Below are 27,785 nucleotides of genomic sequence, written 5' to 3'. Positions count from 1 at the left end.
GAGGCAATAAAATGGGGTCTCTATCAAATTATAAAGTGGACCCATGTACCCATTTAACTGCCTGATTGTCTTAAATGACAAAGTTGCACGTGGGATCGTTCATATACTGGGAAATACTTTGTGTGTGTGTGTGTGTGTGTGTGTGTGTGTGTGTGTGTGTGTGTGTGTGTGTGTGTGTGTGCGCGCGTGTGTGTGTGTGCGCACACGTGTGTGTGTGTGTGTGATCCCAAAGTTCCCTCTGGACATTTTGCTAAACAAATTACACAAATGAAGTTTTACAAGAGATCACAGAGTCCTTGTGACTGTGTGTCCTCTGCCTTTGCCTCCCAGTTCAACTGCCAAGCATGACTAACGATCCAGTGGTCAAAGATACTGAATATAAACCATTTGTAATAGTACGGTTAGGTCCACTAGTATCTGAACAATGACACAATTGCTATCATTTTGGCTCTGTACACTACCACAGTGGATTTCAAATCAAATAAACAAGATGTGGCAAATGTGGACTTTCAGTGTCAATTTAAGGGGTTTAACAAAAGTATAGAATTGATTCGGAATTGAAAATCCTCAGTGGTGGTGCACAGAGGCAAAACTACAAACATTATTTAGTTGTTCAAATACTCATAAACCTACTTGTGTACAGCTTTCACAAACCCATTTCTGAAAAAGTTGGGATGCTGTGTAAGATGTCAATAAAACCAGAATGCAATGATTTGCAAATCTCAAAAACCTGTTTTATTTATAATAGAACACAGAAAACATATCAAAATTTCAAACTGAGAAAATGTAGCATTTTAAGAGAAATATTAACTTTTTTTTTTTTTTTTTTTTTAAATTTGATAGCAGCAACACGTCTCAAAAAAGCTGGGGCAGGACTATGTTTACCCCTGTGTAGCACCCCTTCCTCTTTTAAGAACAGTCCATAAACATCTGGGCACTCAGGAGACCAGCTGCTGAGTTTTGGGGAGAGTAAATTCTCATTATTGTCTGATAAGAGGATTCCAGTTGTTCAACAGCTCAACACATTTTTAATTTCATGATGCACCAAATGTTTTCAGTTGATGAAGTCTGGACTGCAGAGGGGCCAGTTCAGCGGCCAGAGTGTTCTTACTACAAAGACATGCTCCTGATGCAGTTTGGTGACTAGCATTATCTTGCTGAAATATGCAAATGCTTCGCTGAAAAAGATGTCATCTGGACAGGAGCATGTGTTGATCTATATATGCATGTATATACCTTTCAGCATTGATGGTGCCTTTCCAGATGTGCAAGCTGCCAGTTCAAAAGGTGTTAATGCCCCCATCCCCAAACTGAGCACTGATAACAAGCCAAATGGTCCCTCTTCTATTTAGTCTGGAGGATGTGGTGTCTATGTTTTCCTAAAGGATTTCCAAATTTCCATTTGTTTGACCACAGAACAGTTTTCCACATTGAGCCTCGTCCCAGAGAAAACAGCAGGTTCCTGGATCATGTTCACATACAGCTTCTTCTTTGTATGATAGAGCTTTAACCTGCATTTGTGGATGGAATGGTGAACTGTGTTCACAGACAGTGATTTCTGGAAGTGTTCCTGAGCCCTGGAAGTGATTTGCATGGCAAAATTGTGTCTGTTTTCAATGCAGTGCTGCCTGAGTACCTGAAGATGATGAGCATCCAGTATTGATTGTGGGCCTTGTCCCTTGCGCACAGAGATTTATCCTGATTCTCTGAATCTTTTGATGATATGGTGTAATGCAGATAATGAAATATTCAAAGTATTTGCAATTTTATGTTGAGGAACATTATTCTGAAATTATTCAACAATTGTTAGATACAGTTTTCTAAAATATAGATTGATAAAGAATGTATAAAAGAAAAACACTTCGTTGTACATTTTAATTTCTGACATGCTTTTCTTATTTTTTTATGAATTTCAGAGACTTAAATAATAGAAACAAATTTAAAGATAGGGATGGATATAATTTAATTTTAACTTATATGAAGTATTTCTAATAAAACCAGTACAATATTGCATAAACTATTTTCTATACATTCAAAATAGGTGCTGCCAAAATGTTATACAAAGTGTACAAAAACAAACAAACAAACAAAAACCCAAGCACAAATTATTTAACAGAAAAATACAGAGAAGACAGTCTTGCATAAAGTTCAGCTTAGATACAAGACACTAATGAAAGAGGGATGCATTTAGCGAATAAATATATTCACAGCCTAAGACTATCTATTATTATTATTACTATTGATCAGTTTCAGGCTATTTACACAACAAATGAACGATGTAAATGAATGATTTTGTTCGTTTGTTTTATTTTGTAAGTGTAATAATGTCAGCTGGTTACTGTTACCCATTTGGACTATCTTCTCGCAGTATTTCAGTTTCCATGGCACTTAGGCGTTTGGGTACAGCGTCTGTTCACCCTCAGGATTGGCTTGTAGCGTGGAGACACTCCCCTCATGGACCTCCCTCAAGGCTGTGGTGATGCGTCAGTGAGCGGTCAGTGGGTGAAGGAGGACGCCCTGACGAGTGAGTCGGCTGCTTGGCTTGCTGAGGGGGTCGCGACTGTGAAGCGCAGTGGGTCGGGTGAGACGGAACTCGCCTGACTCGGAATATTATTAGTCCAGACCAGAGCGGACAGGCTCGGCTCGGCTCGGCTCGGCTTGGCTTCACGAGGGTCTCAAGATGCGCAGAATAACTGGAAAGGCGGGAGGAGACAGTTTAATTGAGATGAGCCCGACAGATTTGAGCGGTGAGTAGCTGAGAGGCAGAACTAGTCGGCCATGGAAAATAACCATTTAAAATGCAGCTGAGAGCCTTTCAGCCTGCTGGGGAGTCATTGAAGTATTCCCAAGTCTGTACACTAAACTTTCGCAGGCTTCCCAAACATAAACTGCAACTATAATATGAGCGGAGTTAACAATATAAATGAAACTTTCGAACAATCTTTAGCATATTTTTAAATCACTGTTAAGATACAGCCGACAAATATAAGCTGCATCACCGTCAATTATACAGAGGACATGTTAAAACTTGACTATGTAGCGTTTGCTCCACTCTTTTAAAGTGTTTCCACCCTGGTCGTTTCCCCTTTAAGGCTCTAACCAGCTCATGGCCTAGCTTTCTCTTCATGGAAGTCAGTGACTTATAGGCAGCTGGCCTGCTCACTGGAAACACTGTGTCACTTTCAGACATCCACTTTATCCACTGCAGTAAACCCCAAATCACCCTCTGTTTCCCACCGATGTGAATTTTAACCCAGTGGCTGGACAGAGGATTTTATTTTTTCTCGTCATTTAAGGGCAGAAAAATGTGTGTTACTTTGACTTATCCATAATGCTCTCCAGTAAACATTATCAGTATGAATTCATGTTAAAATGAGGTGTTTCACTACAGCAGGCTAGATGAAAGGAAAGTGATGACTACAGGGCCATGTGCTGTATTTACGTTGGTGTTGTCTGTTTATGGTTTATAGGCATTAAATCACAATAATACTCCAAATCTTGGTTATTATAACATAGCAGGATAGATTATGTGTTGTAGGTATGCCAAGCTATTTGTTGTTGTGGGTCTCAAACTACCTTGGACTGTTGCGTTATAGTAACATTGTCTTAAAACGTGAGCTGAGTTTTTTAAATTAGGTCGTATGGGTGCATCTGAAACTTGCCACTCTGTAGCATGGCATGTGACGTGGTTTCCTGTATGAAACCCAGACTCTCCTGTCTCTGAGGAAAGCAAACGAAACCAACCTGCTTTGTCTACGGGCAAAATGCAGCAGTTTGAAGTGAGACTAAAAATGTTCAATTATTCTAGAAAAACAGCCATAAAATACAGCTGAGTTCAGCTCTACCAGTTCTAATAAGAGGCTCATTCTACATAAAATCAATCAAATATGAGAAAAGTTCACTCCTGATCTCTCCTGAAGTTTACCCAAAATTTGCTTTTTTTCAAGTTTTCCCCAGGGAGTTAAACCATGTGGACCAAATGCTTTCTTTTTTTTTTTTTTTTTTCTTAACTGTGCACCATACACATGAAATTTGTGCAGTTTTGCAGTTGAAACTGAAATATCTCATGATACTTCTCCATGATACTTCTACAGAGCTTTTTGTATAGCTCTACTCTGACCATATTTGTCTTTCTTCAATACATCAGCTACGGTTGTTCATGCTTGTATACCATTCATTTGCCATTTATTATCAGCACACGCTGCACTGTAAAATAGCTTCTCAGTAAATAATCGATGTATACAATTGTTGATCTCTTGAGTCTTTACGGTTGTGTGGTTAGCAGAGAGACAGAGGGAGGAAAGCAGCTTTGTGGCATTTCCACTGTGATCAGCTGCTCACTCTTGAACAAAGCCTCAACTGTGGAGGATTCGAAGTTGGAAAAAAGAACTCTTGGCATGTTTGAACTAGCTGATATTGCACCCAATACTGCACCCAACTGTGCGACGAATATCCTCAGATGTTTGAGAGGCGTTCTCATATGTTGCAAAATAAATCTGTCCAAATTAAAGTCACTTACTGTCAGGTCTATTTTCAAGAAGCTGAAACAAGAAGCTGGTCTAACCCTGCTGTTAAAAAGCTGAGCATAAAAGAGAAACTGCATGTTTTGCCTTACGTTCATATACTAGTTGTGATTGTCAATGATTTTTAAGGGCTCATTGTTAGTCCCTAGTAAACTGCTATACCCTAGAATGATTCAAAAGATTCATCAGATGAGTAAAGCCAAAGCACAAACTGCAAAATAATATGCAAACACCTTCAAAGACACAGCTGGATTATAGCTTGTGTTTGTATTTCAGATTTGAAGTGTGTCTTTTATAATGAACTTTTGTAACTTGAGTTTTGAACCACTAAGTTCTTCTTTAACTTGGTGTCTAATAAGTATACAAAGGTCTGTGTAGGCACTCTTTCTGTGCTGAGCCCAGACTAAATATAACCTTAGAGAGACTATCAATTAGGGCATTTTCTATTTTAACACACAGACATAGAGCCTGGGACCTTTCGCTTTATTTTTTTTAGCTTTCATGGTGCCAGCAGTATTCGATGTTTGCCTTGCTTTTCCATCTGTCATTCCTTTGGTTTATGCAACTCTTTTTTTTTTTTTTTTTTTTTTTTTTTTTTCTTTCAGAATGATCTCAAAGGTTATAATTACAGGTCAGACAGTGAGCTGTAGGTAAAGTACAACTTATGGTTAAGACCCCGTTTCATTGTGGAGCCAGGTCCACAGTGAAATGGGGGGCTCCAGACTCTGCAGGCTTGTTTCCTGCAGTCACTTCTGAAGTGGCTGCATATTCGTCTCAGCTTCATTCACTGTTAAGTCACCATTTTTGCTCCACAAGACCGCAAAATGCTGTACACATGTAGACTGCAGCACGGGCTGTCCTCTTGACTCAGGCAGTTGTTCTTGCTTGTTTGAGATGACTTATTATTGATTGTTATTATTCTTTTATACTGGTTAGAGATCAGTCCTGTAACTGCTAGTTCTCTTTTTAATTTTGTGGGTTTTTATCTTCCTGTCTTGCAGATGATGTAAATGGCTATCACCACCATGCCTCAACCAGCACAGGATCGCTCCAGCAGGGACAATCAGAGGTAAAAACCAAACTCTTTAATACAGACATTTCTACAAAGCAAACCTTTTACCTTCATTATTATCAGTCTTTTCAGAACCATTATAAACAGGAGCTTTTATTGTTAGCTTTTTTGTATTATTTATGTTTGCTGGTGGTTTAGATGGTTTACAATACCTGTCTGTTTTTTATTCACTTATTTTTTTCCTACCCTCCCACCAAAGCAGTTTATTTTGTGTGTTGTGCTGCACACAGCAGTATTGTTTACCTCCATCTTTTATGCTGTTACATAGATGAGAGTTAGATATAACTAATACTCATGTATTCTCCCCTTTTCACACTCTAATTAAAGTTTGCTTTAACGCCCGATGTGCGTGTAGAGAGCTGTGAGTCTCTCAACAGCAGCGCAGCCTCGTTGGCTCCCTCTGACCACAGCGACAGTCCACAGTTTGAGCATCAGCCCTTAGAGCGAATCAGTGCTTTGACTGGGGTAAGAGACCAGTCGGGGTACAGATGGTTGCTGCTTGTGTCTGTGTTGTCACATTTGTGTCATCTCTCTTTGAGCTCAAACCTCTAACTGACTGCGATCGTGCGTGAGTCTTACTGTATGACGTGTTTTTGGACCTAATTTGTAATAGTATGTAGATGTAATGCAAATGTGGAGTGCCTGATCTCCCAGTCAAAGGATGCTGCTTCAGTTTTAGCTGTATGCTGTTGAATTTGTTATCTTGTCGGGCTTTTTCCTCACTGTCCACTTGGTTCCTCCACAGTTTTCGAGAAAGCGGGCCCTATTCCTGAAGTTTCGTTCCAGGGTATGGCATGGTAAAACAGGCTTGTGATGTGATGCAGCCTTGAACGTTATGTCTGCCTGCTTGCCACCCATTATCTCCTACCTGCTGCTCAGAATGTCTCAGGGTTGAGTTTCTCCACCAGCATTAGATATTCAGACTCTTGAACCTGGACATCAGGGAAATCGATACACATTTCTTGGTAGAGAGCTGATGTTGGCTTTTTGAAGGCATGTTTTGTTTTGTTTTTTGTTTTTTTGCCTTCAGAGAGAAATGAAAACATGCTGGCTTACATGCTGATGTGTCATGAGAGTTCATTAGAGGTGGAGAAGGCCTTTTCACTTGTTTTGTTCTCACCTGTGATTATTTTTGGCCTCACTAAGAAAGCTACAACCCACCTGAGTTGCAGCATAATTAGAAGTTACACATTTGTACACACATGCAGATTTCTACATGCCTAGCTCTTTTCCACGTGTGTACTTTAAGTACAGTACTGTATGTACTGTAATCACAGCCCTTAACTTTGCTTATGACAGGACTGCACTTTGCTGTGGCTAACCATATTACTGTACTGTAGGCTTCTGCTTACGAATCCTCTTTAATATGGCCTTGTTCAAACATGGTGCAACCCATGTTAATGAAAAGTGTGACCTTTTTTAAGAGCAGCCAATCTTCAGGGTAAAAATAACATTCCAGTCTTTTTTTTTTTTTTTAATGTGTAGAAATCTGGCTCCCTCTAACTAAAGACTACTATTTAGCTGAGTATAAGGTCACATCAAGGAGTTTTAAAGGCTGTACATGTATAAACTGTCTCTGCAGTCCTCCTGTAAGTCATTACAGCAATGCAAATCTTGTTTCATTGCAGACAGTACAGTTTAAACTACATGTAACCTTTCAGCGAGATTGTTTTATGTGCATACTGGAAGAATGTCACTGAACCAGATGTAATTTTCTGCAAATCTGGTGATCCAGCTGGAAATCTATCTCTGCAGAAAAGTACATGTTTAGAACAAATATGTGGATTGCAGTGATTTAAGGCAAGCAGTGAAGACACTGCAGTGATACAGTAGCCTCCATTTACTTACTTTGTTACAAAAACAATGTAGTATGAAATCTGAAGGGAGTTGCACACACCCTGGATGTTAGATTGATTGGTACTAATATCAAAGTGCATTAGAGAAGGTGGATTTGAAGCACAGACTGAATCTAGACAGGAGAGCACTCTTTGTTAGGTGAATCATCTCTGAAGGTAATATGCAATATAACCAAAAACAAAATTTGGTTGGGGGCAACATAGTAGCAACATCCTCTATTAGTCTCTTATATCTGCTTATTGTTTCAAATAACTTAATAGTAACGTAAAGATGTAAGACTGGGGTTAAATGTTATTTAACATTTTGAATGTGTTACATTTGATAACAAAATATAAAAACATCACCCCGACTTTGATATAACAGTGTAAAATACATTGTATTTACATTGCTCTATAACTATCACTTCAGTGTTACAATATGCTGGGTCAGCTAAAGTACACTTAGCTACTCCAGTAGATTCCAAACCAAAGTGACCTGAAAATAAGGATTCATTGTCAAAATCAACCCCCCCCCCCCCCCCCCCCCCCCCCCCAAAAAAAAAAACCATACCTTAAAAGTTGAAAGTTTCCACCCCGCCCCACTCACCGAAATTGGAAGCCTACATGTGTTACACCATGTTCTACATTTACCCTTCATCATTAAGATAAAAGGCACATGTTCAAACGCCCAGTAGTTAGGGGTTACTTCATGAATGTATAGAAATCTGTGGTTGCTACAGTTTCTCTGAGCAGAGGCACGTCCCAGCTGTTGCTCTGATTCCATATGGCTGATCTGTAATTACTGTAAATTAGAGAGTTTCTGCAGAAACATCCCAGTTAAAGAAAGCACCACCCTGCATTGGTCAACATGTTCCAGTCTGAGTTGGGAGGTAGTGCAGACCACTGGTTTGAATGTATGCATAATTTGGGATAAGAGACTGTGACGGTGTTGGGAATGTGCTGTAGTCTTTGACCACCTAGTTCAGTAGCAGTCCGGGGGGCGGAGGCAGCTGTAGAGCTGAAGCATTTAAAGTATATCAATACTTTTGTAGTTGATTTGTGCTACTTGTCTGAGACTGCTGACATGTGTTCCCCTTGTATCTGTGATAGGGTCTTCAGATTGTTTAATTGATTATTTGATCACATGTCAAGTCAGACCAGTTTTGTTTACTCTTATTACCCTTTCTAGAAAATATTTTTTTCATGTAATTATTTGTCTTTTGAACCAAGGTTTTACTGCTTGTCAGAAATGTGAGACGACGCAGTCTGAGGGACTCTTGTACTACACAGTAAGATCACCTCCCCCTTTCCTCATGCTGTGCTCTTATTAGATTAGCTAGCTGGCAGCAGCTATTCCGCCCTTGTGCTGATGTCATCTCTAGGACTCTGCTATGTTTCTCTCCCAGTATCCCTCCTCCTTTTGCTTTTATGGATGACTGGGCAAGTGGGGGATTGTACTGGGAGGTGCGTGGACTGGTTGGCTCTGTTTGGATGTGGATCAATGGAATGAGGGTGAGAGAGACAGTGCTTTCAGGGCTGGACTCTACTCCCAGGAGGAAGGCAATTTAGCTCTTTCAGGCGGCCGGCCTTTCCGCTGATGCATCATAACCATAAAGGGAGTGGGCCATGAAGGTAAAGTGTACTTCCTTTCCTCCCTTCCCCCAGAGCGTTGGACTGACGGACAGGGCAAAGTCATTAGCCAAACATGTGGCTGAAATGGATATCACAGTTCTTGTTTTGCTTAATAGTTCCCTGTATTGCCTGCAGTCAAGCTACAGTTTATGGCTACAATGTGGCAGAGGGAAATGCATTGTACATAATTACTTGAAGCTTTCTGAACAGCTGAAGCAGCAAACATTCATGGGTCATCCTCTAAAGCATTCCTTTGCAGTCCATTTGTTGTTGCTGCTTAGGAGACAGCTAATGCTAGCCCTGCAGAGGCTGATACACATACTTGGAATTTCTTTTGATATCAGTGCTGATTGTCTCAGTTATTATGAACTTTACAGAACACACTGATTATTAAAGTCCTGTAATGGTGGAGCCTTTAAGCCAGTGTGGCTAGTTTCATCTTGAAATCACAGCATTCACAGGATTCTGATATCTTGGTTTGGTTTCACATTGTGATATAACAGATTTCTCGTCCTGTTCAGTAAATACTGAAAATGAACAATAAGCAATAAACATCTTACTCACAGAGGATGCCCTCCATTTGGCATGTTGTTTGTGTTTGGAGTGAGAATGTATTTATTAGTGTTTTGCATTTTTGCGTTAGCCACTAGAGGCAAAGCTTGACCGTGTGGTCTGCTGTGGTGAATGCATCATATCTGTCCATGTCGTGTGTGTGTGTGTGTGTGTGTGTGTGTGTTAAAAAGGTCCCTACCTCTGTGTTATCTCATTTCAGATTAACAAGCAGAAATACAGTAAGGATTCCGTGTTCTTCCGTGACGGAGTGCGCAGGATCGATTTTGTCCTGTCCTATATTGATGATAAAGACGATCAAAGAAAACAGGTAAGAAATAACTTTTCAGTCCTTTGTAAACATTTTCAGCTCAGCTGCTTCGAAGAAAAAGTCGAGCTATTGTCACAGCCTTTGTGTCGGCGGCAGCAGCATCTGTTCCACAAAACCTGTGACCATAACTCCTATAATATTCAAGCCTGACCACTCAAATTTTACACACTTGTTTACTATCACAAGGACTACATTCTGATGAAAGGCCATAAATCTGCCCTGCATTTTTACTTATTTACACCCCTCCCCTTTTTTAACTTTGAAATTCCACAAAAACTTTAAACTGTACAGTATTACTTCTCAAATGAGGTACTTGCCTATTACAATAACATTCTAATGGCCTTAACGTTCTAATTGCCTTGACCTTCTACAGTAATTTTTGAGATTAACTTTCTATATTGACTTCATTATAGCAGCACTTTGACCCCCTTTCCTTCCCCCCGTTATGAATCCCAAACAGTCAAGCGTTGGCATCTGCTTAGCAGTGCTCTTGTTTCAGTTTAACTACCGCTGAACAGAGTGGTACTAAATATTTTTAGTGCAGCCTAGTTGTTGACATTATTCCCACTTGTGGATTTTAACAACCTCTGCTGGTTCACAAAAGATATCCTGTGAGTTCAGTATGTGTCACACTCAAACAGCATGCCCTAAATACCACAATGCAGATAAAGCTAAACACTTGGTGTCAGCTTGTGTTAGTAATCCTCTCAAGGTATTTTCCAAGAAGGTGACTTTTAGATGTAAATCCATGTAAATTCTCAAGTCTTTTTTTTAACAATAAGTAATTTTTAAACCATGCCTGTATGGGTAATGGTCTGTTTTATTCATTTATTTTATGCCTTTGCCTCTAGGATTATTATAATGAACTAAAACAAAAATAAAATCTGAAATTATCAGTCCTCAGAAAGAGGTCCAAAGGACTACTGTGAAGTCTGGTCATGATAGGCCAAAGCATTGCCAAGATATAAGCTTGCTTCCTTTTTCATGGTTTTGCCATCAAATTTGATTAATTGTTGCGAGCAAATTTGATAACTTTGGTGAGGCTTGCTCTGAAGATCGTAGTCTGTATACCAAGTTTAGTGAAAATTGGACAAAATTTGTGATGTGAAAAATTAGTTTCACTTCCAATTTGGTGTCTCAGTCAATTCAGTCAACATCAAAACCTGGCACTTATCAGACTCGGGACCTCTGACTCTGAGTATTAGCAGGCACACACATAAGCTGTTATTGGTCAAAACACATTTTACTGATTATAGCACCCTGTAAAGGTCAAATGCCACCAACATTTTTGTGTTTCCTTCTGAAGGGGCGCCAAGTCTATGTACCAAGTTTGGTACGTACCAAGTTTACCAAATAGACCATAGAATAGACCATTTTAAAATAGACCATTTTAATCAATTAAAAACTAAATTGAAAAGAGCAGATCCACTGTGGAAAGCTAGCTGAAACTAAATAGAATTGAAAACTAACATTTATAATGAAATACAAGTAAAAACTAATTAAAAATGCAAAGCTGTAAAAACTCTGCTTGTCCCTTTGCCACCTGTTGAGTGCTGAAAGGCTTTTTTTGTTTCATACTGAGCTGCTCGCTTTCACATGTGAGTGTTGGCACTCCACAGCTGCTTCCCATTCTGCCTGCAGCCTCAGTCAGTGAGTCAACAGTTAAACCTCTCGGCTTGTCAGGAAACCACTCATTTTTTCCAGTGTATGAGGAAGGGCAAACAGGAGGCCAGTTCCTCTGTGTTAGCCACATGTATTGTAAACCTGACACTAAATTTCAGCTCTAACAAGGTGCATTTATTTATTTAATCTTTGTTACTTGTGGTAACAAAAGTGGGTGGTTGTCAGGCCCCTGGGGTCTAAGGGCCGTGTTCTCCGCTCATGCCGGGGTGGCCAGCCTCTGGCAGGGCGGGCTGCTTGTTACCTCTGGTTCACTAGAGCTCTTGCCCTTTGGCCATGAGGGCTCCATCTTGGGCCTCCCTCCTTCGTCTTCGGCACGCGGTTGCTTTTGGCATGTGTGGTCTTTCTCTGTCTGCCTCTGGCTCCTGGGGGGATTACAGCTTCAAACCCTCATTATTAAGTACATTTCATGATAAAGACAGTTTTTCACACTTACTCACTCACTCACTCACTCACACACACACACAAACAAGATTGTTTGTGCATTTCTTATATTTTCATATAACTTTGGGATTTTTTTTAACAGCAGTTGTGCAGCAGTTGGGAAACTGCTGTATTTTTCAACTCGTGCTCTTTTTCCTCTTATTATTTTTTCTACTATTTGTTCCCCCTTTTTCTTTTTTCTTTCTTGCTCTTTTTTTCCTGCCTGTCAGCTCTGGCATTGCCATATGACACATGCACTTGTGTGAACAATAGAAATGAATAAATAAGTAAAAGAAAACACTAACATGAAGAGCCTATAGAGAATTTCTAGAGCTCATTTTGGAAAAGCAAATACATTTAGCACACCATTGAGATCAGTGCATTGAAATCAAGATTCTGATTTAAAAAGCTGCCAGACAAGATAGGTTTAAATAAGAAAAAAAAAGGATGACGCTCTTGTCATGTTTTGCGACCACAACTTATTTTCACTGTTTTCTCTGCTAACTGGCACTTCTTTGTCCACAATGGTTTATATAGCACTTTTTAGCTGTTTTGTAGCATTTGTGTATCTTCTTAACTGACTTTGTTTCCAGGATTTTCAGCACATAAGTGCCCCCCTCTCATTATTTAATCTAACATCAAATCTTTTTTAAATTATTGTCTTAATACATTTTACTTTTTTCCTTTGTCTTTCTTCATTTCACTTGTTATGTAGATCACTTAATATTGACACATTACTTTAAATGAACATATTCGTACATATCTTATCATTACTTCTAATGATAGTACACAAATATTCATATTATGTGATATTTTGTTCATGTGTATTATCATTTTCTTCTTCTGCTGCTTTAGGAGAGGAGGAGGGTGTATGAATCCAACTTACAGAAATTCGGCCTGGAACTGGAGACAGAAGACAAATCTGTGAGTGCCTGTTGTTATTGGTTTGAATATATAGCCAGCTATTTTCAGCTGCTCTGATATTAACAATGGGCTCCACATGTTGGATTTAGTAATTTTTTGGCCTTTATAACACTACTCCAAAGGGATTTGTGTTTCCTCCTGGGATTGTACCGAGGATCTTGTACTTGTTAGGCAAATGTGTTGATTAAAAACAAGCCAGTGGTTTGCTATAAGAGGTGTGCTCAATAAGTTGTGTGTGCAAGTCCATAAAAAGCAATAACTTTACTTGATGTAAATTTTGCCGTCTCCTGTTCAAGATCATTTTCTCGGCCCTGCCCAAACCCCACCCAGCATGCCTGTTATTCAGACCAACTGTGCTGTGTACGCTACAATAAACTTGCACAGAGGGCAGACATAAATTTCTGTATCAAAGTGACCTGAATTTATTGTAGAGGCTCATTAATCATGACGAGACCTAGGTCTCTGGTTACAGCCAAACTCTCTTCAATCAAGATGTCCACAGTTTACAAGCTGGCAGGCAGCACATTAAGTGAGTAGTAAGACCAGGTGCGTGCTCATCATTTCTTTCCAACATTCAGGGGGTTGAATTTGTCCCCAGAGTGGGACTGTCAGTGGTGAGTTCTGCTGTAACATTATACAGGAAGAGCATTCAGTGGAAACCACCTGAACTGTCGTGTGTACCAGTGTGCCATCTCATGCTGGAGTTTTTTTGTCCAGATGAAAACAATCGTTGCTTACCACGTGGGCTACTCCCCACATTTGGTTCACTGCAATTTCACCCACGTCCTGAAATTAAGCATCACTGTTTTGATGCACTTGAGGAGATTCATCAGGCATCATAAGTGGCACAAGTTCAAGGGGGCATAGCGGGATTTCTTCAGAGTGATCTGAGCAGCTGCACTGAAACATGCCTGAAAAGATTATCTTGAACAGGAGATCAGCAGAATTTAAATTGGTGAAGTGTATTTTTGTTTTTAAATGGGCAGATTCTCATAACTTTTTTGTTCACCCCATAAAATCTGTGACTTTTTGGGGATGTCATTTTTATTAATGATTTTTTTTTTAAGTTTATGAATACCCCACACTCATTACTGTAATATACATTTCCATACAAACACAGTGCTTATATTGCACACTGTCTTTATTATCAGGAGTCAGAGGATGGAAAGACTTATTTTGTGAAGATCCATGCTCCATGGGAAGTACTGACCACATACGCCGATGTGTTGAAGATCAAGGTTCCTTTCAAGGTCAACGACATCCCAGAAAACAGCGAGATCCCCATGAACTGGCTGTCGACACCTTTCCGTCTGCCGGAGAATATCATGCATCCTAAGCCAGACTACTTCACAGCTTCTTTCAATAAGAGCAAGTCTGACTTCTTCCTTATTGATGACAAAGAGACGTTCTTCCCCCCTTCTACTCGCAACAGGATCGTAAGCACGCTTATCTTGTTTGTGACCTTGAAGTTCTAAAAATTCAACAGTGCAATACAACAGTATTTTTAAGGGAGCTATTCGATATAGAGGGTTATGTACTTTATTAAACTGTAAAATGTTGTATTTGTTTCTATCTCCATGTACAGGTCTTCTATATCCTGGCCCGCTGTTCATACTTTAAGGATGAATGTGGAGATAAAGACAAGAAGGGAATCAAGAGGTTGCTCAACAATGGCACCTACACTGCTGCCTTTCCCCTGCATGATGTGAGTCACTTTCAGTCAAATTTAGACATTTCGTTGTCATTCTTTAATGGAATGTACTTCCATTGTTCTCAGATAGTAACATCTATTCATGCAATGAATGATGTAGTGATCTGTGTCTCCTGTGCGTCTGCAGTGTAGATACTGGACAAGGTCAAAGGATCCTAACTGCGAAAGTGAGAGATACAGTCTTTACAAATACTGGGCCAGATTCTTTTGTTTCTTCAAAGAGCAGCCCCTCAACCTTGTAAGGTATGGCCTCAACACCAAGTACTCATCTATTTTTTGTTTTCCAAAATATCTTCATTTATATGTTTTAAAAAAAGTATTAATCAACAGCAGAAAAATTATGCAACAAACAGAAAAATGTGCCTATTATTGATGATATGATAATCCATATCCAAGCACTTTTTAGAAAAGAGTGCAGCTGTTGGATATTTTGCCCCTTCGAAATGTTTAAAAACTGCACAGAAACACGAAGCACTGCATGATTTACAAAAATGAATTATGGAGACTGGCTCAACAATGTTGATCAAACAGAGGGTCCTCAAACCCTTCTTAAATATTTATTTAATCTTTCAGTACATGTGCATTATTTTTTTTTAGCTGAAGGCTGACTTAAATTGTCTCATCCAATGTGTAACCTTTGCTCTGTGAGTTTTTTTTTCCCCCAAAACTTGCTTTTCTTTTGGATGCACACCAAGTAGAAAATACTCATTATCCAGTCTGACAACAGGAATTAATGCAATAATTACTGTTTTTTTTTTTTTTTTTTTTTTTCCTTCAACAGGAGGTATTATGGGGAAAAGATAGGTATTTATTTTGCATGGCTGGGTTTCTACACTGAGATGCTGTTCTTTGCTGCTGTAGTCGGAACAATTTGTTTTGCTTACGGATTCCTCACCTACGATGACAATGAATGGAGGTAAGCTTTACCATGAGACAGATGCAGTTGTATCCTTAGGTTTTAATTTAAGTTAACAATACAGTCGGCTCATTTTACAAAAAATGTCCTTCATTTCCTCTGCAGTAAAGAAATATGCAGTGAGGACATCGGAGGTAAAATTGTCATGTGCCCACTTTGTGACAAAAAGTGTACCTACTGGAGACTTAACATAACATGCAACTCCTCATGGGTGAGTAATTGTTGTGGTCATCATGACTCATCTTCTACCCACAGTATGTGACATTTAAAGAGTAATTGCAGTTAAATGTCAACAAATCTGTTCTCAATTAACTCACTTTTTCTTAAATATGTTCCTCTTGCAGCAATCGCACCTATTTGACAATGTGGCCACCGTGTTCTTCGCCATATTCATGGGGATTTGGGGTGAGTAAAAATCTCAGTTCTCTGCATTTTGCATTTTTAAATCCAGAGCTCCACCTAGTGGGATTGTCAGTCATTCAGAGTAACTGCTTTCAGTATCTCAGCAGCTGTGTAACATATTGACTTCAAAATTGGAGGATTGATACATATTGAAGAGTACAACTGCAGAGCAGAAGAACCATGACCCTGCCTGCTCTTACACTGGTTTAATCACTGTCATCAATCTTTCCATTATTCATTTGTCTCTCAGCTGTCTCATTTCTGTATTTCCTAAGTCAGATGTCTTTATCAGTATTGAAATAAATAAATGTCATGTATAAAATATAGACAGTTCTATGCAGTACCTGTTAAATAAAAATAATTTAATGTAAAAATCTATTTGTAAATATTATCTGCTAAACTCAACACTTAATCACTTACTTTCATATACATGAATATAGTTTCTGACAAGCCTTTGAGCAGATGACACATGTCCTCAGGAACATTTTTGTTCTGAATTTTAAAAACTTGTCAACTTGAAATTAGCTGCAATTTTTAGGTCTGAAATTAGGTGGATTACACCACAAAACATTTTATCAACATGCATTTCCAAGCCAGGTGATGTTCTTAACAGTTACATTGATTTGAAATAACAAAAAAGTTAATTTTGTTGTGATGGACCTGGTGTTCGTGGACCTCTGCAGTGACGCTGTTTCTGGAGTTCTGGAAGAGGCGGCAGGCCCGTCTGGAGTACGAGTGGGATCTGGTTGACTTTGAGGAGGAGCAACAGCAGTTGCAGCTTCGGCCAGAGTATGAGACCAAGTGCACCAACCGCAAGCTGAACCGCATCACTCAGGTGTTTGTGTGCTCATGAAATACTAATATCCTGAATAATACTGCTCTAATATACAGCTTTTGATCTGAATTGGTCACACAAGGTTTTGCCAGGTGAATATCTTGAATGTTAGGACTTAATTACACATTATATACTCTCCTATATTAATTGTTTATAAATCATTTGTAGGTGCTTTTGTGGTTTGAATTGACTCTTTGATTTTGAAAAGTATTCTTTAGATAAATTGATAGTGATTGTGACAGTTTTTTCTTTAAACAAACTGAATTAGACTGCTATAATTTTCCATGACCACATCCTACTCATCTCTAGGAATCAGAGTGGGTTCTTGAAAGGACTGCTACAGATCTAGTAGGAAAATTGTTTCTGTGCTGGGCCACCGTGATCCTCTGGGTAAGGGGGGGTGGGGTGGAAGTTTGCACTCAATGTGGAATGCTAGCGTGGTGAGGAGAAGGTTTTGGTGTGGTGTAGTTTGTTTAGTTAACAAATATTTCTGGAAAGAGTCAGAGGCACGAGTTTCCTTCTCCACCTCAATTATCGATTGTCTGCTCGTGAATTATTCTGTTGGAGATTTTTGAGAGCAGAAAACCACTGGATGAAAAAAATTGGACCCCGGCTAACGCAAATACAATCTAAGAGTTCTGATTAAGCAACCTAGCTCTGCCTCACTTGTGAGGGTACAGGTAATTAAAGGAACGTGGCCTTTTAGTGCTCTCTTTTCAGGATATAACAAAGGGTTACTGACCTCTGTGTCCATGCTTTGCTTGCTTATGATTTAGGAAATGGAGCCTTACTTACCCATAACAAGCAAGTGTGCACGCACATGCCTGTCTGGAGCCACCGTCCTGTTGTGGGTGAGCATAGTATCTTTGGTACACTTTATCAGTTTAAAGAGCTTCCATCTTCCATCTATCCCTCAACCTTGTGTCGTTTGTCTTTAATAAACTGTTCATCACTAATATCACATTACCAGGGCTAGTATGTATAAAACCTAAAAGAAATAAGGAAAAGTTGGGAGCTCAGACTTTTACAGACCAATACACTTTGTTTATGCATGACACAAAATTATATGAATGTTAGAATTATGACCCATTTAAAGTCAATGCGTACTGGTCCTAACCTCATGACTGTTGTGTAGTCTAGTTTGTAAAACCTTCTAACATGTCACTGAACAAATGAGTAGAATATGGTATGATTTTTTTTTCAAAGAGGCGTGTGTGCACACTTCATGTTTGACAATTATTACTAACATCTCCAGCATCCTGGGGGGGAAAAAAACTCACTCTTTGCACAGATATTTGCACAACTGGTTTGGTGTCTTCACTCTAGTTCTGTCTTTTGATTTTTCTGTATCATGGTGTAGTTGTCTTTCATGTTGCTTTTATGTTTTCTCTGTCCCGAAGATCTCATTGATCATTGCCTGCATCATTGGGGTCATAGCATACCGCTTGGCGGTATATGCATCCTTTGCTAGCATCATGAAGAACAATACTGCCACCAACCTGGAGGTGGTTGCCCCCTACGTCACCCCACAGCTGGCCACTTCTGTCACTGCCTCTTGTATCAACTTTGTTATCATCATGATCCTCAACCTTTTGTATGAGAGAGTGGCTGTTAAGATCACTGACATGGGTGAGGGGCCAGAGCACGATTTCTGCGTCCATATGTCCACAGATCAACATACAGTGTACATCATGAAAGTTCTTGCCTGATAAAATGTGGAAATGTGTTTAAAACAACCTTTTACTCTTTTCTAGAAATTCCAAAGACCCACCTGGAGTATGAGAACAAACTGACAGTGAAGATGTTCCTTTTCCAGTTTGTCAACTATTACTCTTCCTGTTTCTACGTGGCGTTCTTTAAGGGCAAGTTTGTCGGCTATCCTGGAAATTATACCTATATGTTTGGCAGCACAAGCAAACTGAGGAATGAAGAGGTACCATATATATCTGCATTACAGTGTACACGATTCATACTGGTGTTTCATCTTCAGCCTGAGTTTTAGTTAGAAAAAGAAAACTGAATGTATGTTTTCCAACTTTTTTCCTTGACCTTTGCATTTAGTGTGAACCTGGTGGCTGTCTGATTGAACTGACCACTCAGCTAGTGATAGTGATGACTGGTAAACAGGTGTGGGGCAACATCCAAGAAGCTTTGGTCCCGTAAGTACACGTACCTCACAGTTTATTTGCATCCAGAACAGATGCCTTGTAATCTGCAGTGGATATGGTTATGAGTTGGGGACTTTTCCAAATGTAGCCTCCATCTTTGTTTGTGCTACAAAACCAATTGTGCTTATTAGTTCACTGCCTCACTGTCTACCTTAGCTGGACACTTGAGTAGAACCAAGCTATCAGTAATGTTATAACTTGCACTGTAATTATCTATGTACTGTGTGAAACTTTAAGAGGGACAGTCATCTTCTCACAGCCATTGTTTACAGTTTAATACAGCCTCCAATATGGCTGTCCAAAGGGACATTACTTTGTTTCCTGACTATCGCTCCCTTGTGCCTTACAGGTGGCTGATGAACTGGTGGGGCAGCAGGAAGGCACGAAGCCACCCTGAGAGTCTGTATAGCCGTTGGGAGCAGGACTATGACCTGCAGGGCTTTGGACAGCTTGGCCTCTTCTATGAATATTTGGAAATGGGTAAACATCCATTAAATAGTCTATTACACACATTTAGAAATGTAGAGATACTTGAAACTTGAAGCTCAAGTCTAAATTTCTCCCAAGACCACCTCCAGTTGGATTTGAGTCAGGACCAGTCCAAAAGCTAAACCAAAACCAAAGTCAGCTACTAAACTCTAAAGAGTGAAATTCTATAAAATACTCCTTTTCACTGCAAAAAAAAAAAAAAAACTAAATATATTCTAAAATCCTCCCCCACCAGTACAGTACAGTAGATGGATGGGTGGATCAAGCGATCCACATTATCCTGCAGATGGTGCTGTCTCATTTGTAGTGTCTCTCACCAGCTTCTTTCCTCTCTGTCCCAGTGATCCAGTTTGGTTTCATCACACTGTTTGTTGCCTCCTTCCCATTGGCACCCCTGCTGGCACTTATCAATAACATCATTGAGGTTAGAGTGGATGCCTGGAAGCTCACGACTCAGTTCAGACGCCCCGTAGCAGCAAAAGCCCACAGCATAGGAGCCTGGGAGGAAATCCTTGGTGGTGTGGCCATACTCTCTGTAGTCACAAATGTGAGCACTGGTCTTGCTTCAAAATGTTTTGTCAGGCACATTGTGTTTATTTAACCAAAATAATTAACATAATACCTTTTTTGCTTTTAGGCATTCATTGTGGCCTTCACCTCTGATATGATTCCTCGACTAGTGTACATGTACGCCTACCGTACGCACAATGAGCTGAATATGAAAGGCTACATAAACAACAGCCTGTCGGAGTTTAACATCTTAAAGTTCTCCACAGACGAAAAGCCTGAGGAATATCCATCCTGGTTCACCAGCAACATCACTACCTGCAGGTGTGTGAATTTATGAGACTGAGAGAGAGAGAGACTATAGCTCTAGAGCATTTTCCCACTTTTATCCTAACATATGTTAAAATTTTATTGTAATTAAAGTTGAGTCACCATGCAGAAATATTATACAAGCAATGTGTCAAAGCTTTCACTGTTGAGAATAGCATCTTTTAGAATGTTGCATATAAAATATTAGTGGGTTCTTGATGTTTGCACCCACCTCCAAATTATAATTAAAATGTTTTCACTCTAGCGCACAGATTTCTCAGCATATATTTAATTTAGTCAGTAATGCTGAATGCTGGTATGTAAGGCCATTCATTCTTAATAATGCATTATGTTATGTGCTTCTTCTTACCAGAGTAAATATTATTTAATTCTTCTTTGGACAAGAGGACTAAAAATGGACCTGTTATGCTCTCTTATTTTTTATTATATATATGGTGTTACAATAGTGGACACTGATGATTTTAATTGACATGGCAGTAAAGATGACCAAATAATGAGGTCAGTTTATGTACATATAATTCCAGTGAACTAAAAGTCAGGTGTCTGGCTGCTTAGAACACCTAGTTTGGTAATGTTTTTTCTACTCTTGGCTCTATATGATGTCATAGAAAATGGATATCATTTATATGGTCATCTACGGTGCACGGCTCTTGCAGACAGTCAGATTGAGGTTGGCCTAAAGGGAAGGTTGCTATAGACTCCTGAGACCTGAGCTCCTGTTTGTGATGCATTTTTAATTTCTCCTAAATATTTGTGATTGTGGAGTGTGTGGTTCTGTGCAAACAACAGTTTGTCCATAACAAACTCCATGTTCAAACGTAAGGATGTCCGTAAGTGCACCAGGACACCCTAGGTCACAGGTCGATGATCGATTTTGTAATCGTATCATCAGATCTGTGGCCATATATTCTGGACACCCAGGTGAAAAGAGGAGCTGAGCTGTCAACTGATCACCACTTGGTGTTGAGTTGGATCAGGTGGTGGGGGAGGATGCTGGACAGACCCGGCACACCTAAACGTATTGTGAGGGTGCACTGGGAACGCCTGGAAGAGGCCCCAGGCCACAAGACCTTCGACTCCCACCTCCAGCAGAACTTCGACAGCATTCTGAAGGAGACTGAGGACATTGAGTCCAAATGGACCATGTACCGCACCTCCATTGTTGAGGCTGCTGCTCAGAGCTGTGGGTGCAAGGTGGTTGGTGCCTGTTGTGGTGGTAATCCCAAAACCAGATGGTGGTCACCGAAGGTGAAAGGACCATCAAGCTGAAGGAGTCCTAAAAGGCTTGGTTGGCCAGTGGGACTCCAGAGGCAGCTGACAGTTACTGGAAGGCAAAGCGGAACTTAGGTGGTGGCCGAGGCAAAAAGAAAATATTGGGTGTGGGAGAAGTTCGGTATGGCCATGGAAAAAGACTTTCGGACAGACTCAAAGCAATTCTGACAAATTGTGGATGGGGCGTTGTTGACTTAAACTAAGGCTATAGTCAGGAGGTGGAAGGAATACATGGAGGACCTCCTTAATCCGACTGACACGCCTACTGTAGTGGAAGCAGAGTCCGGGGAGGAGGGGAATTACTCATCCATCACTGGGGATGAAGTCACTGAGGTGGTTAAACAGCTCCTTGATGGCAGGGCCCCTGGGGTGGATGACATTCGCCCTGAATTCCTGAAGCCTCTGGATGTTGTAGGGCTATATTGCTTGACACGCCTCTGTTAATCAAACCTTGGATTCAAGAGGAACAATGCGGTTTTCATCCTGGTTGCAGAATGCTGGACCAGCTCTTTGAAGGTATTTGAGTGTGCGTGGGATGTTGCCCATCCAGTCTACACGTGTTTTGTGGATTTGGAGAAGGCATTCGACCGTGTCCTTCGGGATATCCTGTGGGAGGTGCTGCAGGAGTATGGGATGTCTGCCCCGTTGTTTCAGGCCATTCAGTCCATATACAACTGCAGTGAGAGCTTGGTCCATATTGCCAGCAGTAAGACTGACTGACTGGTTTCCTGTGGGTGTTGAACTCCACCAGGGCTGCCCTTTGTCACTGATTCCATTCATAATTTTTATGGACAGAATTACTAGGCAAACCCAAGTGGTGGAAGGCTTCTGCCTTGGTGGTGTCAGAATCTCTTCTCTACTTTTTGCGGATGATGTGGTTCTGTTGGCTTCATCACGTGGCAGCCTCCAGCTCACAGCAGAATGGATTGCAACTGAGTATGAAGCGGCTGGCATGAGAATTAGCATCTCTAAGTCTGAGGCCATGGCTCTCAGCCGGAAAAGGGTGGAGTGCCCACTCCAGCTCAGGGATGAGTGGCTGCCCCAGGTGGGGGAGTTTAAGTATCTTGGAGTCTTATTCATGAGTGATGGGAGAAGGGAACAGGAGATCAACAGAAGAATCGGGGCAGGACACGCTGGAGAGATTATATCTCTCGGATGGCCTGGGACCACCTTGGGGTCCCCCCCCAAACAAGCTGGAGGAGGTGGCTGGGGAGAGTGAGGTCTGGGCTTCTCTGCTTAGGCTGCTGCCCTCATGACCCGGCCCCAGATAAGCAGAAGAAGATGGATGGACCTGTTATGTATATAAACCAAGTTTACTCTTTGAACAGGAAGTTGTATTTTGTTGCACTGCTGTTACATACTTTTGTTTATAAATAAAAAAAAAAAAAATGTTCTCAGATGTGGGACACTGGGGTTATTTTACAGCATAACACAACAAAGGCAACATGGCTTAGCAAAATATAAAACACTATTGAGCAGAATGAAGTATGAGGTGCAGCAAAGCCAAAAGATGTGGGGTCTTAGGTTGTTAAAGGTAGAGGAGCTAAAACAGTTTGATTCACTCAGTAGATGAACTAAGGTGCTGCACAAAGGCTCAGTAAAAGACAAAAATGGACTATTTAGAACTGTGAACCATGCAAAGCTACTCGATTAGAGTCTAAGTATAAAAATATCAAGCTGAAATGAGTGTAGTAGTTCCCCTTTAAGAATGCCAATAAGCAATCTTGAATTTTGAAACAAAGTGTGTTTAAAAATCTGCATGAAACTGAAATAACCTGATGTGTTCCTTCTCTGTAGGTATCGTGATTACCGCTATCCTCCAGGGCATGAGAAGGAGTACTACCAAAATATGCAGTTCTGGCATATTTTGGCTGCCAAGCTGGCTTTCATCATTATCATGGAGGTAACACCAGCACCTTCAACACTTACTGACCATTTGAACTGAGCTTCACATTTTTACCCTAATGCCCGTTCTCACACACACACATTATAAGATGTAATATTATAATGTGTGTGCAGAGCTTGTGTGTGCAGAGCTTCTTGAGCTCAGTTTATTTCATTGACTTTAGTTTATCAACCAGTTGTGTCCTCTTCCTCTGCAGCATGTCGTGTTTATGGTCAAGTTCTTTGTGGCCTGGATGATTCCTGACGTTCCATCTGAAGTGAGGGCCCGAATAAAGAGAGAACGCTACCTGGTCCAGGAGTACCTCCACAACTATGAAGTGGAGAAATTGAAGATCCAGCTCAGCCAAAATACCAATGAGTGCACCTGCCAACCCATGATCTATCCATCTTTAGCCAAACATGAGGTGCTGTCAGAGTGCCTCTAGCCCAGTGAGCTGCTGGTCAGTCAGTTGAACACAGTGACATAGATCTCCCTGCTTGTTTCCTGATACTGACCACCACTTTGGTGCAATGTCCATGTTGCTTGTGTAGTACATACAGACATGTATGATGCTCACTAAAGGGCTGGACCTCTAGTTCTTTACTCACAGCCATCCCTCTTCTACTAATCTACCGATAGTGGAAGATCACACAGGTGGAAAGACCAAGTCTCCATGCATGCTGAAAGTTTGAGGCACTTGACTTTAAACGTCTGTTACAAATTTATGGCTTTTCACTCTCTGCGTTGTAATTGTCTTGCCGAGGACAATCAAAATTTGGTTTAAGGAAAGAGAAGGTCCTATACACTGTCAACCAGAGAGCTTACTCATGTTCTAAACACAAAACTATTTATTTTTAAGTGCCACTATGAGTAACCAAAGATTTGATGCCTTAATTTGTAAAGCATACGATATCATTGGTTGTGTCAGTCAAATGATAACTCATGTAATTTTAAGGCTGAGAGTTTGCTTATTCTTGAATATTTTATACTGTATGTGCAGTGTTCTAGTGTCACACAACAGAACTTTATGTTGAGCTCTATTTATTAGTTTTTACTGTGAGCATTGTTTATTTCTCTGCTTCAATATAGCAGCACAAATTTAACACAACATTACCAAGTTATGTTCCTCGCTCCACTGGCAATTAGGAAGCCCAGACACTTCTTGCCATATTCTTATTTTGGCCCGACAGTTTCTGTAGGCTGAAACCTAACATGTGAAGTAGCTTTTTTCTTTAAAAAAATTATATATATATATATATATATATATATTTTAAAAAAAAAGAAGAGAAATCTGTGCTGTGATGAAGGACAGACTTTGTCCTGCAGTGGCCAGTTCAGCTGCAGAAGTAGCAGCTGGTGCATGTTGACTGTTGACAGTGTGTCCTGTTCTTGGAGATGAGAGCGAAGAGATCCCTTTTTAATGTGCCTGTATTTACCAACACAACAGAGCTAATGAAGGCCGCCCCTCACCTACTGAACTATGTTTGCTCCATTACACAAAGCACATCAGCCATCACCCACTTCTTGTGCTTCTGGCTTCCTCAGCTGTGTCCGTGTAGAGAAGAAAAGATATGCATTGTTTTGTTTTTTGTTTTATTTTGCACAAAGCACTTAATTGAAACATGACTGCCGAGTCACAATCATGTCAAACTAAATCTTGTGACACTAGGTAATCACATACAGTGTTTGGAAGCAGCAGTGTGTGCTAGTAACTGTTCCTTTAAGTGGAACAAGAGTTATGCTGTAAGTAAGGAGCTCCCAGCTCTGTTAAATGTTAATAAGAAGATTAGATGTGTTTTTTCTTTTGAGATGATATGAAGGACATTTCACATTTATAAAGTTATATAGAAACATATGAGAAATAGCTGTTATTCATATAAAAATGTATTTGAATTTTGTAGTTCACTGGTTGTGCTGTAGATTCTGACAAATCTGTTTGAGGTGTATGTACATGTGACACCTCTCTGTTCCAGTTTGCCTTACTTATGACATCTTCTCAGCTGAACCAGTACCTCTTAATGCCTTCATGTATCTAGTACTTTCCTTTTTGTGTAATTTCCTTGCATTTCTCTTTCAAGCTCACTTTTCCCATATTCAACTTGTTTTGCAATAGTAGTTAAAATGTTTGTGCTTGCAGAAAAGGGTGAACCTGTTTACTGTATGCTTATAGTTACATTTATTTTGTTTTGTTTTTTTTTTCATTTTGTTCTGTCATTTTTGTTATCCAAATATGTCATGTAACAAAAAAGAATCACCTAAATAAAGTACTAGTTAAACTTGGGCATTTGTTTGACATGTTTGGACCAACACTGTAGACTATCGGCTCCTGTGCTGAGGACACGAAAGTTGCTTTTCACAGAACAGATGGCTGGAGAGGGAGCACTGATAACTATTCAGTGTTTGCTCGCCCTGGTGGGTGTGTTTTACACCTTTTACACCAAAATATGTTGGCAGGGTTGTTTCACTTGGCACTGTGCAGATCCCACTGTAACAAAGATATGGTGAACACTCAGGTTCAGGTAGGTTGTAAAGGTTCTATGTGATGTTAAACTTGTATCAATTAAAGATGAAACAATGAATTAGCTATTTTTCAGCTATATGATTATGGCTTATTTGACTGTTATGCTCTTTGATGAGTGTGAATACCTAGCCTGTTTTTTGTATATGAGCAGAAATCTGAGAGAAAGTTTAGATGATGATTTAAATATTTAAATGGCATTGAGCTGACTCAGACTCTGAGCTGTACTTGTGGTCATCCAGCCCCCAGAGGAAGACCTCTGTGATCTGGACCCGCATCATGCTGTAACTGTGATCGAGCTCTACATTATGCCTTTTTTCTTCCTGGCTGTGCTTATCCTCGGACTGCCCCTCAACCTGCTCTCTCTGTGGGTTTTCGCCCTGCGCCTGAGGCGATGGACCCGCAGCACGGTCTTTCTCTTCAACCTGACCTTGGCTGACACCTCCTGGCTCCTGGCCTTGCCTTTCCTCATACACTACCATCTGAATCAGCTGTACTGGAACCAGGGGCTGCCGCTCTGCGTTGCTGTGAGGATGCTTTACCACAACTACTTCTACCTCAGCATCTTCTTCGTCACCTGCATCAGTGTGGACCGATACCTGGCCATCGTCCACCCACTGCGCTCTCTGGTGCTGCTTGACCGGCGGAAGGCCTCCCTGCTGTGTGTGGCCGTATGGACGGCCACGCTGCTCCTCAGCATACCTGTTGCACGGATGACTCTGATCCAGACCTGCCCTGGAAGCAACCGCACCGTGTGCACCCTCTACGTACTGCTAAGTGAAACAGGGGAGAGCCTCCCTTATTCCCTCTTATGCTCCATTATCGGTTTCCTTTTCCCGCTGCTCTCCATCTGCTACTGCGGCCTGTGTAGTATCAGAGAGCTGCGCAGTCGACCTTTTCACCCTGATTATCACAACAAGAAGCTGCGGCTCCGGCGGCTGCTGAGCGCAGTGCTGGTCATATTTTCCTCGTTTTACTTGCCCTACCACCTGTGCCGCAACACTGCCATCGTGATACGGGCGGTCTACCCTGACAATCCCACCTCATGGCAACCTGCAGACATGGCCTTCGCCCTGGAGATGTGCGTCTGCGGCCTCGTTACCTGCATTAACCCTTTGTTCAGCTTCTTTATAGGCCGCCAGTTTAGGAATGAGTTTTACGGCACAATTGCTGCCATGTTTCCCCGCTGTCCAGGTATGCAGGTGACATCTAAATGGACCCATATGACGGTTAGGAAAAGGTTGCAGGTGTCCACTGTTGCGCCTGAGCGCGCACTGTCTGCACCTAGGCCTAGACCTTCATGAGAAATGTAATTAAATGCGTTTTTTTTCCCCTAAATGTTCCAAACATCATGAAACTGCTTTTAATTAGCCCTTTCCTTAACTGGTGAAATCTGATAAATACGCTGCAAAGAACAATGAGTTTTTGGTCTCCTTTATCTTGTCTGTTATCTGTGAAGGTTGCTCTGCTTCTTACACAACACTGCCTCTGCGTGGTTGACCGCGTACTGTACTTTACAGTCTGGTTCTGCGTGCGTGAATAGCAAGTCTATCTGAAAAAAAAAAAAACAATACTGAATTGATAGCTTTATTAGATTTTTTTAGGTTTTCAGCATTTTTACACCCATTTATCTTTAAAAAACACAGTTCATCTTAGCCTTAGAAATAACCAGATATAAAGGCGGCGAAGACCGCTTTGTGCCTGCTGTTTTATAAGTGGTCGGGGGTCATCCAGAAGCCCCTTTCCTCTTGAATTAGAAAATACGGAAGGGGGGAAGATTATG

The 27,785-nt window shown here is 40.7% G+C and overlaps 2 protein-coding genes across 3 annotated transcripts; both read left to right on the top strand.

Moving 5' to 3' along the window:
* The first annotated feature begins 2,535 nt into the window (after positions 1 to 2,535).
* Positions 2,536 to 25,765, top strand: ano5a (anoctamin 5a). Of its 2 annotated transcripts, XM_030731130.1 has the most exons (20): positions 2,536 to 2,747; positions 5,525 to 5,592; positions 9,835 to 9,942; positions 12,901 to 12,969; positions 14,121 to 14,405; positions 14,555 to 14,674; positions 14,808 to 14,923; positions 15,462 to 15,596; positions 15,702 to 15,807; positions 15,941 to 16,001; positions 16,682 to 16,833; positions 17,610 to 17,684; positions 18,234 to 18,462; positions 18,588 to 18,766; positions 18,895 to 18,992; positions 19,351 to 19,481; positions 19,832 to 20,037; positions 20,128 to 20,321; positions 23,397 to 23,502; positions 23,702 to 25,765. In XM_030731130.1, the coding sequence occupies exons 1-20, from the start codon at positions 2,681 to 2,683 to the stop codon at positions 23,927 to 23,929; spliced, it is 2,733 nt and encodes a 910-aa protein (XP_030586990.1). In that variant the 5' UTR covers positions 2,536 to 2,680; the 3' UTR covers positions 23,930 to 25,765. The 2 variants fall into 2 exon arrangements, with proteins under 2 accessions (XP_030586990.1, XP_030586992.1); XM_030731132.1 differs by lacking the exons at positions 2,536 to 2,747; positions 5,525 to 5,592 and adding an exon at positions 8,827 to 9,062.
* A 217-nt stretch (positions 25,766 to 25,982) lies between these two features.
* Positions 25,983 to 27,306, top strand: LOC115781416 (P2Y purinoceptor 3-like). The gene is made up of 2 exons (XM_030731055.1): positions 25,983 to 26,003; positions 26,245 to 27,306. The coding sequence occupies exons 1-2, from the start codon at positions 25,983 to 25,985 to the stop codon at positions 27,304 to 27,306; spliced, it is 1,083 nt and encodes a 360-aa protein (XP_030586915.1).
* Positions 27,307 to 27,785: the final 479 nt, after the last annotated feature.

Source organism: Archocentrus centrarchus, chromosome 6, assembly GCF_007364275.1.
Source record: "Archocentrus centrarchus isolate MPI-CPG fArcCen1 chromosome 6, fArcCen1, whole genome shotgun sequence".
In the NCBI taxonomy this organism is placed as follows: Eukaryota; Metazoa; Chordata; class Actinopteri; order Cichliformes; family Cichlidae; genus Archocentrus; species Archocentrus centrarchus.
This window is presented reverse-complemented; position numbering and strand designations above follow the sequence as displayed.

Bases quoted from the DNA above. Each gene is read 5' to 3' on its own strand.
- ano5a (XM_030731130.1), top strand. From the start codon at position 2,681: ATGCGCAGAATAACTGGAAAGGCGGGAGGAGACAGTTTAATTGAGATG. The intron at 5,593-9,834 runs GTAAAAACCAAA...ATCTCATTTCAG, and splicing joins TCCAGCAGGGACAATCAGAG to ATTAACAAGCAGAAATACAG. The intron at 20,038-20,127 runs GTGAGCACTGGT...TTTTGCTTTTAG, and splicing joins TACTCTCTGTAGTCACAAAT to GCATTCATTGTGGCCTTCAC.
- LOC115781416 (XM_030731055.1), top strand. From the start codon at position 25,983: ATGGTGAACACTCAGGTTCAG. The intron at 26,004-26,244 runs GTAGGTTGTAAA...GTGGTCATCCAG, and splicing joins TGGTGAACACTCAGGTTCAG to CCCCCAGAGGAAGACCTCTG.